The sequence below is a fragment of the Lampris incognitus genome, chromosome 1 (assembly GCF_029633865.1).
Source record: "Lampris incognitus isolate fLamInc1 chromosome 1, fLamInc1.hap2, whole genome shotgun sequence".
NCBI lineage: Eukaryota > Metazoa > Chordata > Actinopteri > Lampriformes > Lampridae > Lampris > Lampris incognitus.
The window spans coordinates 2,020,446-2,032,526 of NC_079211.1; the positions used below are offsets into that span (position 1 = coordinate 2,020,446).

The 12,081-nt window shown below is 51.4% G+C and overlaps 1 protein-coding gene across 7 annotated transcripts in view; it reads left to right on the forward strand.

Moving 5' to 3' along the window:
* The window catches only part of si:dkey-237h12.3 (teneurin-3), a 322,689-nt gene that overhangs the window by 205,559 nt on the left and 105,049 nt on the right, over positions 1 to 12,081 (forward strand). For all 7 annotated transcript variants that reach the window (XM_056290030.1, XM_056290070.1, XM_056290079.1 and 4 more), the window contains one exon: positions 5,417 to 5,636. In XM_056290030.1, the coding sequence (XP_056146005.1) occupies positions 5,417 to 5,636 (220 nt within the window). The remainder of the gene's footprint in view (positions 1 to 5,416; positions 5,637 to 12,081) is intronic.

Below are 12,081 nucleotides of genomic sequence, written 5' to 3' on the forward strand. Positions count from 1 at the left end.
AGAGGAACCCCCCCCGCCCTGACAGGCCCCGGTGGGAGAGAGGAACCCCGCCCTGACAGTCCCCGGTGGGGAGAGAGGAACCCCCCCCGCCCTGACAGGCCCCGGTGGGGAGAGAGGAACCCCCCCCCGCCCTGACAGGCCCCGGTGGGGAGAGAGGAACCCCCCCCCCGCCCTGACAGTCCCCGGTGGGAGAGAGGCCCCCCCGCCCTGACAGTCCCGGTGGGAGAGAGGAACCCCCCCCCGCCCTGACAGGCCCCGGTGGGGAGAGAGGAACCCCGCCCTGACAGTCCCCGGTGGGGAGAGAGGCCCCCCCCCCCGCCCTGACAGTCCCCGGTGGGGAGAGAGGAACCCCGCCCTGACAGTCCCCTGGTGGGGAGAGAGGCCCCCCCCCCGCCCTGACAGTCCCCGGTGGGGAGAGAGGCCCCCCCCCCGCCCTGACAGTCCCCCGGTGGGGAGAGAGGCCCCCCCCCCGCCCTGACACTCCCCGGTGGGGAGAGAGGCCCCCCCCCCCCCGCCCTGACAGGCCCCGGTGGGGAGAGAGGAACCCCCCCCGCCCTGAAAGTCCCCGGTGGGGAGAGAGGCCCCCCCCCCCGCCCTGACAGTCCCCGGTGGGGAGAGAGGAACCCCGCCCTGACAGGCCCCGGTGGGGAGAGAGGCCCCCCCCCGCCCTGAAAGTCCCCGGTGGGGAGAGAGGAACCCCGCCCTGACAGTCCCCGGTGGGGAGAGAGGCCCCCCCCCCCCGCCCTGACAGGCCCCGGTGGGGAGAGAGGCCCCCCCCCGCCCTGACAGTCCCCGGTGGGGAGAGAGGAACCCCGCCCTGACAGTCCCCGGTGGGAGAGAGGCCCCCCCCCACCCTGACAGGCCCCGGTGGGGAGAGAGGAACCCCGCCCTGACAGTCCCCGGTGGGAGAGAGGCCCCCCCCCCGCCCTGACAGTCCCCGGTGGGGAGAGAGGAACCCCGCCCTGACAGTCCCCGGTGGGAGAGAGGCCCCCCCCCCACCCTGACAGGCCCCGGTGGGGAGAGAGGCCCCCCCCCGCCCTGACACTCCCCGGTGGGAGAGAGGCCCCCCCCCGCCCTGACAGTCCCCGGTGGGGAGAGAGGCCCCCCCCCGCCCTGACAGTCCCCGGTGGGGAGAGAGGAACCCCCCGCCCTGACAGTCCCCGGTGGGGAGAGAGGAACCCCCCCCCCGCCCTGACAGGCCCCGGTGGGGAGAGAGGCCCCCCCCCCCCCGCCCCGACAGGCCCCGGTGGGGAGAGAGGAACCCCGCCCTGACAGGCCCCGGTGGGAGAGAGGAACCCCGCCCTGACAGTCCCCGGTGGGGAGAGAGGAACCCCCCCCGCCCTGACAGGCCCCGGTGGGAGAGAGGAACCCCCCCCGCCCTGACAGGCCCCGGTGGGAGAGAGGAACCCCGCCCTGACAGTCCCCGGTGGGGAGAGAGGAACCCCCCCCGCCCTGACAGGCCCCGGTGGGGAGAGAGGAACCCCCCCCGCCCTGACAGGCCCCGGTGGGGAGAGAGGAACCCCCCCCCGCCCTGACAGTCCCCGGTGGGAGAGAGGCCCCCCCCGCCCTGACAGTCCCCGGTGGGGAGAGAGGAACCCCCCCCCGCCCTGACAGGCCCCGGTGGGGAGAGAGGAACCCCGCCCTGACAGTCCCCGGTGGGGAGAGAGGCCCCCCCCCCGCCCTGACAGTCCCCGGTGGGGAGAGAGGAACCCCGCCCTGACAGTCCCCGGTGGGGAGAGAGGCCCCCCCCCCGCCCTGACAGTCCCCGGTGGGGAGAGAGGCCCCCCCCCCGCCCTGACACTCCCTGGTGGGGAGAGAGGCCCCCCCCCCCCCGCCCTGACAGTCCCCGGTGGGAGAGAGGAACCCCGCCCTGACACTCCCCGGTGGGGAGAGAGGAACCCCCCCCGCCCTGACAGTCCCCGGTGGGGAGAGAGGAACCCCGCCCTGACAGGTCCCCGGTGGGGAGAGGGCCCCCCCCCCGCCCTGACAGTCCCCGGTGGGGAGAGAGGCCCCCCCCGCCCTGACAGTCCCCGGTGGGGAGAGAGGAACCCCGCCCTGACAGTCCCCGGTGGGGAGAGAGGCCCCCCCCCCGCCCTGACAGTCCCCCGGTGGGGAGAGAGGAACCCCGCCCTGACAGGCCCCCGGTGGGGAGAGAGGCCCCCCCCGCCCTGACAGTCCCCGGTGGGGAGAGAGGCCCCCCCGCCCTGACAGGCCCCGGTGGGGAGAGAGGCCCCCCCCCGCCCTGACAGTCCCCGGTGGGGAGAGAGCCCCCCCCTGCCCTGACAGTCCCCCGGTGGGGAGAGAGGCCCCCCCCGCCCTGACAGTCCCCGGTGGGGAGAGAGGAACCCCGCCCAGGCGTGTGCGCCGTACACACCTTAGCGTGTCTGCTGTGATACTAGCTGACACCAGCATTAACGTTTAACACTTTAATACAGTTTCTAAACAATTTGACCTTCAGAGAGACATGGTGGAAGTTGAACAGCAAACTGAAAAGGGAAAATATTACATGAAACACAAAACGGAAACTCGTATTGTTAATCTAACAAACGCAACAAGGCCAATAAAACATGACATGTAAACAAAGAACTGAAAATAAATATTAATACAGTTACTTACAAATACCAGAACGACCGTGGGCGGTCATTTTGACCGCCGCGGTTTTCACACTCTATATTGTGTCAAGATAAATACCCAGCTGAGATATTAATGCATTACATATGTCGGTGTGTCTGTTATAAACTAACTGACACCAACATCAACATGTTAACAACTTTAATACCGTTTTCCCAACAATTTAAAATGGCGGCTGTCCCGCGCCTGTAAACACTGCAGCGCCTCGGTGGTGGTCACGCTGCGTCTGTAAGCAGACATGTTGGACATCGTCACACATCAAGGTGATACCGTCTCTGTGCACTGGGGGCGCTAGTGTGTTCCTAGCGCATAGCAACGAACTTCACCAAATAGCGACAAGACGAGCGCGATAACGCGCAAATTACGAGCGGCCATTTTGTGCAGTCATGGTCGTTTTAGGTAGATTTTATCGTAACTTATTTTTTGTGTGTGATTGATCTAAAACCCATTTCAATACAAATATGTGCAATTTTAGGAGAATTCGGGGAGCGGCAAGTCTGAGTCTTCTTTTCCCCCACACTTATTAAACTTTGAAAATCCAAAACGACCATATTGACCGTCTTGGTCATTCTTGAATTCATTTCAAAGACACAAATGTTTCATCATCATCTAAGTGACCTCCTCAGTCTCCCCTGATTACAGGTACCCCACCCTTATACACAATACAGTGACTACAGGTACCCCACCCTTATACACAATACAGTGACTACAGGTACCCCACCCTTATACACAATACAGTGACTACAGGTACCCCACCCTTATACACAATACAGTGACTACAGGTACCCCACCCTTATACACAATACAGTGACTACAGGTACCCCACCCTTATACACAATACAGTGACTACAGGTGTCCCCACCCTTATACACAATACAGTGGCCGCAGGTGTCCCCACCCTTATACACAATACAGTGACTACAGGTGTCCCCACCCTTATACACAATACAGTGACTACAGGTGTCCCCACCCTTATAAACAATACAGTGACTACAGGTACCCCACCCTTATACACAATACAGTGGCCGCAGGTACCCCCACCCTTATACACAATACAGTGACTACAGGTGTCCCCACCCTTGTACACAATACAGTGGCCGCAGGTACCCCACCCTTATACACAATACAGTGACTACAGGTGTCCCACCCACCCTTATAAACAATACAGTGACTACAGGTGTCCCCACCCTTATAAACAATACAGTGACTGCAGGTGTCCCCACCCGTATAAACAATACAGTGACTGCAGGTACCCCACCCTTATACACAATACAGTGACTACAGGTGTCCCCACCCTTATACACAATACAGTGACTGCAGGTACCCCACCCTTATACACAATACAGTGACTACAGGTGTCCCCACCCTTATAAACAATACAGTGACTACAGGTGTCCCCACCCTTATACACAATACAGTGACTGCAGGTGTCCCCACCCTTATACACAATACAGTGACTGCAGGTGTCCCCACCCTTATAAACAATACAGTGACTGCAGGTGCCCCCACCCTTACAAACAATACAGTGGTATAACCCCTCAATCCAACAACCAGTTTCATAAGCAAACATGGTGTGACCATTAACTGGAGTTACAATGGCCATGTGTACTGTTCACAGAGGATTTGGGAATGTTTGCATCACAGCATTGTAAGATGGTGGCAGATGTACTCCTAGCCCCCCCCCCCCCAGGTTCAAGGATGATTGGGAATGTTTGCATCACAGCATTGTAAGATGGTGGCAGATGTACTCCTAGCCCCCCCCCCCCAGGTTCAAGGATGATTGTTCCCTCTTCACATAGATGGCCTCTTTGACTCCCTGTTCAAACCAGCGTTCCTCCCTATCAAGGATGTGCACATCTTCATCCTTGAAACAGGAACCAGGAGCAATTTATTTGTCATTTCATCTTATGTACTACGTGTGCAGAAGAAACGGAATTCCATTTTCCCCAGCTCACAGCAGTGAAAAAAAAACCACACATTCAAAAGCCTCCAAAAACACCACCAAATACATACAAAAACCAGAGACAACAAAGCAACAAAAAAAAGCGTGGCCACTGGCCTATAGATGGAGTAGACTGTGTAGATGGAGTAGACTGTGTAGATGGGGTAGACTGTGGAGTCCTGGTCTGGTGTGTTAGCTCTCCTGTGTTGTACCATCCTCTTGGCCAGCATCTGTTTAGTTTCCCCGATGTACAAGTCACGACAATCCTCCTGGCACTTAACAGCTACACTATATTGCTCTGTTTGTGCCGGGGGACCTAAGAATACATCTGTCACCGTCTTACAATGCTGTGATTGCAACTATTCCCCAGTCCTCTGTGAATAGTACATGTGGCCCTTGTAACTCTAGTTAATGGTCACACCCATATTTGCATATGAAACTGGTCGTTGGTTTCGTTATACCACTGTATTGTTTATAAGGGTGGAGACACCTGCAGTCAGTTGAGACTGAAGAGGTCACTTAGATAATGATGAAACATTTCTGTCAATAAACGGTGTGTCCAGATGAACTGAGTCAACCTTCTGTGATGTTCTTACCTGGATTATTTAGTATGCATTAAGACATAATGATTGCATTAATACTCAGTCTACCTGAGGACTTCAAAGAATGTCAGTGGTAGTATTTCTGGACATGAAAGCTATTATAATAGCCAATAGATTGTATTTTGTGCTATTGTTCGACTGATTTCCAGTTTAGTCTTGTGTATCCTTTAGCTTAACACAACCCTCAGGCCTTTAAATTGTCAGCTAAGCTAACATGCTTGTCCTCTCTCTTCTCTAACAGATGGGTTGGTCGACTGCATGGACCCGGACTGCTGCACACAAATGTCCTGTGAGGGTCAAACATACTGCCGCGGTTCACCTGACCCTGCCACCATAGTGGGCCAAGGTCAACGGTCATCCACTGCTCAGCCTGCCTCCAAAGGCTTCTATGACCGCATCAGTTTTCTCATTGGTCCTGGTGGCAGTCACATGATACCTGGAAACAATCCATTCAACAGCAGGTAGAGCAGTTTGTATGACTTAGCAGCATTCCTGTGATTATTTGGTCGGCGCTGCCTGTCGCCAGCTGATGACTAATCTGCAGACACCTGTGTTAGTGCAGCTCCTCTGAGAAGTTAGAGAAGCTCACCTTTCCCTTCAGCCATTGTAACAAGTGTGTTTACAGCGGCATCCTCAGGGTGAGCACTGGTGCTTTCTATTTCAGGGTTTAGGTTTGAACTTTAAAAAAACCCTTTATAAACCAATACAAGAGTTGGCAGTGTGCTGATTGAGACCATCATTACTCAAAGTCCAATCATGGACAACAGATGAATTAATCTCAAACTGTTGTCAGTCCAACCTGTATTTTGTTAGGGTATACAGTGTATTAGCGTGCATGTAGAATTATTGTTTTTTTCTTTATATATACGCACATAAACATGTATGTGTTAAGGAGTGAAATCAAGCGTAATAGCTGTAGGTTAAGCAGTTGGTGTAGGTGGCAATGCCCATATAAAGAGGAGGAAGAACCATTTTTAATCAGACTTAGAATCGTATTTATTGCAAAGTACAAGAACATAAAAGGAATTTGTCTTGGTATGTTGATGCAAGAGGGAAAGATTTAAAGTAAATAGTAAAGATAAAACTTAAAAAGTAATAAATAATACATATATATACAGGATAAAATAAAAATTAGGAGCAATCCCCACTGGTTCAGAGTTGAAACAGGAGAGACCACGTGGCAGCCCCTGATGTCTGGCACTGGGTGGCAGGAGTTGTGTTTACAAAAAGTTCAATGAGAATTTGAAGAAGTTATTTACAGAATAAGATTTATTTATAGGGTAGTACCACTTTTATGCGACGTTTCCATATACAGAGAGCACAATAGGGAAGATAGAAGTGAGGTGGATCGGGGAGGGCGGCAATGTCAGGATCTGTGGGTGTCTGAGGGCTTATTAGAAAGGCCTACTGCTGTAGGGAAGAAGCTGTTCTTGTGGTGTGAGGTTCTGCTTTTTTATAGACCTTAGTTTCTTGCCAGAGGGGTGTTTTGAAGAGACCATGGCCTGGGTGGAAAAGGTTGGCCATGATCTATCCTACTCACCTCAGTGTCTTGGACGTGTACAGGTCATGGAGGGATGGAAAGTTGCAGCCAATCACCCTCTCAGCAGAGTGGATGATATGCTGCAGTCTGCCCTTTTCCTTGGCAGTGGCAGCAGTGTACCAGATAGTGATGAAAGAGGTGAGGATGGACTCAATCATGGGGGTGTAACAGTGCACCAACATTGGTGTTGCACTGGTGCAAAGTTCAGCCTGCTTTGGCAGGTTGAACTTGTTCAGCTGCAGCAGGAAGGACATCCTCTGCTGTGTCTTCTTGGTGAGGGAGCTGATGTTCAGCTCACTCACACTTGAGGTCCTGGGTGATGACGGTGCCCAGGAAGCGATGGATTACACAGTGTCGACTTGGGAGCCACACAGGATGATGAAGATGATAATAATAATAATCTTTATTTATATAGCATTTTTCTTAAACAATGTTACAAAGTGCTTTACAAAGAAATAAAACCAGACAAGGCAAAAATAATAATAATACCAAATAAGTAAGAGTAAAAAGAAAAGCTTTCATAAAAAGAAAAGCTTTAAGATGAGATTTCAAAGAAACTAGAGACTTGGTTTGTCTTAGTTCCATAGGCAGAGAGGTCCATTGTGTGGAGGCTGTAACAGCAAAAACCCGATCACCCTTTGTAACAAACCGAGACCTGGGAATAACCAGCAGGGCTCCATCTGTGGATCTTAATGGTCGAGAGGGCATATACCAGGTCAATAAATCACAAATGTTCGTCTGAGCAAGACCGTTTAAGGCCTTAAAAGTGAGCAATCAAATTATAAAATCAATTCGAAATATAATAGGTAGGCAGGCAAGCACAGGAGTGATATGTTCATGCTTCTTTGCCCTGGTAATGAGCGGAGCAGCGGCATTTTTTACCAGTTGCAGATGGTGGAAGGAGCCCTTGCTGATACCTGAGTAAAGTGCGTTGCAGTAGTCAAGCCAAGAATAGATAAAAGCATGTACAACTTTTTGCAGATCGGCAATTGATAAAAATTACCTAATTTTGAGGATTACCTTGAGCTGGAGAAAGCGTAACTGAACAACATTTTTGATTTAATTATCAAAACTGAGGTTAGCATCGAATATTACCCCAAGATTCCTAACGGCCTGCTTAAGACTACCTGACAGACCACCAAGGTTAGTACCAAAAGGGCTGACAGAATTTTGGGGACCGAACACAATGATCTCAGATTTATCATTATTTAATTTAAGGACATTTTTGGACAGCCAGGATTTAATGTCAAGAGATGCAAGTTGGGAGATTTGGTAGGGTGCTAGGATCTGTGGGTTTTTTGTGGCATGTATAACCGAGTGTCATCAGCATAAAAATGGTAAAACACATCATGATTTTGAATGACCAGGCCAAGGGGCAGCATGTATATAGAAAACAGAAGTAGGCCAAGAACTGAGCCTTAAGGGACAACACAACTCAATGGAGCCATCGAGGAAGTAGAGTTACCCAGAACAACAGAAAAAGTTCTGTTGGTGAGGTAACGATATAATAAACTAAGAGCCGAGCCCTTGATTCCAACCCGTCTCTTAGCGATGTAAGAAGATGCTGTGATCCACTGTGTCAAAGGCAGCACTCAAGTCTAAAAGAACTAAAATCGTGCAGTCACCTCTGTCTGCAGTCAGCAGCAGGTCATTTGTGACCCTTACTAGAGCTGTCTCAGTACTATGAAGTGCTCTAAAACCAGACTGGAAACTATTAAGAACATGATGGGGACAGGTGGGGCCAGGTACTTTCTGAAGTCCAGAACCATCTCAACTGTCTTTAGAGCGTTGGGCTCCAAGTTGTTTTGGTGACACCAGATGGTTAAACTCCCATCTGTAGGTGAACTCATCCCCACCAGAGATGAGCCCAATAAGGGTGGTGTCATCAGCAAACTTCAGGAGCCTGACTGGCTGGTGACTGGAGGTGCAGCTATTCGTATACAGGGAGAGGAGTAGAGGGGAAAGGACACAGCCTTGAGGGGAACTAGTGCTGATGGTCCGGGAGTCAGTGATGTGTTTACCCAGCTTCACATGCTGCTTCCTGTCAGATAGGAAGTCAGTGGTCCACCTGCAGGTGGAGTCAGTCACGTGCAGCTGGGAGAGCTTATGGGAGAGATTGGGAGAGCAGCAGATCCGGGATGATGGTGTTGAAGGCAGAACTGGACTCCACAAACAGGATCCTGGCATAGGTTCCTGTGGAGTCCAGGTGCTGGAGGATGAAATAGAGCACAATGTTCACTACATCTTCCACAGACCCGTTGGCTCTGTAGGCAAGCTGGAGGGAGTCCAGGACTGGGTCAGTGATAGTTTTAAGGTGGCACAGAACAAGGCACTCAAAAGACTTCATTACCACAGAGGTCAGGGCAACGGGTCTGTAGTCACTGAGCCCTGTGGTCCTTGGTTTTTTGGGGATGGGGATGAAGGTGGAGGTCTTTGGAGTGGGGGCTTTTGGTTTGTAGTTGGATCTGTCTGAGGCCCTTCCAGACAGAGGCCGAGTTGTTTTCTGAGAACTGCTGTTGAAGTCTCTCAGAGTACAATCATTTATCATCTCTCACCAGCATATGTACAGTACATTCTATGTATCCTGTACGCTCTGTCATGTTCATCTACCTCAGGCATGTATATTTAGGTAACCTGCTTAACATCAATTTCAGCATCTCGGCACCATTGCACTTCATCACCTCTTATTTCACCCATATATGTCAATCCTTGTGTATATATATGAAGATTGCTGTGTTGTTAATCCATGTTAAAGTACTTAGAGCACCACGAAATCGGAGTCAAATTCCATGTAGTGCAAACCTACATGGCCAGTAAACATGATTCTGTTTCTGATTCTGATTCTGATTCTCTCACTGTCTTGCTAAACCTGTATTTAGACTCTTTAAACCTGTTTTGAGGACGTCTAAGAAATAGACCAGTGAAGCAATGGAGAATCTTCGCGTGTGCTTGGACTATACTAGCTGAGATGTTTTCTGGTCTGCCACCAACAGTCTGGATGAGTACACTGAGGCTGCGATGTCTTATATCAGTTTCTGTGAGAACAGCCATGTACTATCACGCACCAGGGTTAGTTACAACAATGCCAAACCTTGGTTTACAGCTAAACTCAGACAGCTTAGGTTGGAAAAGGAGGAAGTGTTTAGGAGTGGGAACAAGGTCCAGTTTAGAGCGTTTTAACTTCTGCCTGTATGCAGCAGTCAGGTGGACCATGACATGGTCAGAGTCCCAGTGCAGCACAGGGGACTGTGTGATGGCATTGCTGATTGCAGTGTAGCGGTGATGTAAAGTGTTCTCCTCCCTGGTCGGGTATTTATTCAGCTGACGGTATTTAGGTAGTTCATGACTGAGATTCCCTTTCTTAAAGTCACCTAGGACAATAATGAAAGAGTCCGGGTTTGTATGCTCCACACAGTTTCTGGTTGGCGAGCATGCGCTGTGCCTCCTGGACATCGGCCTACCATTTAAACACCGGCCAGAATGAATGAAGCGAACTCATGGAGAGACTAGAAGGGTTTGCAGTTGATGAAAAAAGTTTCTAGAGCAGGAGAACAGTGCTGCAGAATCACTGTCATATCTTTACATTAACCACTACTGCTACTGCTGCCGTTAGGGGTCGCCCCAGCAGGCTTTACATTAACCACTACTAATATAAAAACAAATACCGCCACCTTTGGTTTTGCTGGAAAGCTCTGTGTCGCAATCCACTCTGAACAGCTGGAAGCCTGCCAGCCGCAGCACAGAGTCCGGTATTGATCCACACAGCCAAGTTTCCATGAAGCACAAAACGCAAGATGGGGAAAAGCCTGTATTCTTCCTCACCAGTAGATGAAGTTCGTCTAGTCTGTTGCATAGTGATCACACATAAGTGAGAATTATTTCCAGCAATGGAGTGCGTAGTCCACGTCTGCGGAGACGCACGAGCACGCTGACATGTTTCCCTCTCCTCCGACATTTCAATGCATGAACAAAGGTGAGCGCACCTTTGACCAAAATGTCCAGTAATTCCACAGATGGGATGAGAAACTTAGGAAATAAATCCACAGAAGTAGTTTCCTTGATGTTCATAAGCTCCTCTCTGGTGAAAGAGCTCCGGGTGTTGTAGCAAAACACTTGAGTTTACGAAAAACAAAAACAAAACAAAACAATGCGCAGGCTGCCATCTGTGCCGCCATCCTTTTTATGACCACATATTAATGATTAGTGAGCACATAATGACACGCTAACGGGGATATGTCAGTTTTTCACACCGTCCAAGTGAGAGTTTTTATAAAGACATGAAGATTGACTCCACTACAGCAACCCTGTTTTTCTGGGGTCCCTCCAGCAGTGTTTAAGGTCCGGTGCCTTGGTCAAGGGTATTTTGACCCACTTGATGTCTCCAACACGGGAGTTTTTTCATGCTATTAATTAATTAAGTTATTTTATTATTATTCAGAGCGAACTTTTCATTAATATTGTAACTTTCCAGATCAAACACAGATAAATTAGGTTTAACACACACGACACTTAACCGCCAGCACACCGGACTCACAACCCTGTACTTGCATATCGATCATCTAGAAGACGCGATGGGCAAAAACAAATCCAGCAGTGACCAGGCCGCTTAAGCCTCGGGCTCTGTGAAAGCCCCGAGCGGGGAGTCTACAGACCTATCTGGGGTGATGGCTGCCATCGCCAGCAGGGAGAGCAAGATCTTGGCACGGATCGATTCATTCACGGAGGATCTGAATGCAAAAATAGACGCTATAAAGGCCGGCATGGCGAAACAAGAGACCCGTCTGAAAGACGTGGAGGACGGCCTGAACACATACTCAGACAAGACCACGAATATGGAGGAGGACACCGGCCAGCTAACACCTGAAGCCGCTATGCTACGCCAGAAGGTAGACGGTATGGAGGGGCGACAACGCCGGTGTAATGCAGGTATTGTCGGGATAAAGGAGGGATTGGAGACCAGCGGAGGAGGCCAGCAGCCTGCTGTTACCATCGCTACACTACTGCAGGAGTTACTGGGCCTCAGCTTCACCCCGACCCTAGACCGGGCTCACCGCGACCAACGAAGGAGACCCCCCCCCCCCCAGGATCATGGTGGTGGAGTTTCACTATTTCTCAGAGAGAGAGAGAGAGAGAGAGCGAGAGAGAGAGAGAGAGAGAGAGAGAGAGAGAGAGAGAGAGAGAGAGAGAGAGAGAGAGAGAGAGAGAGAGAGAGAGAGAGAGAGAGAGAGGTTTTCCGCAAAGCGGCCCGCTCAGCTCCGTTGAGCCTGCACGGCAAGAGAGGGAGCATCTTCCCGGATTACACCGCGGCGGTGGCGAAGAAGAGAGCGGCCTTCTCCGAAGCTAAGCGGCTCCTCCGGAGCTGCCAG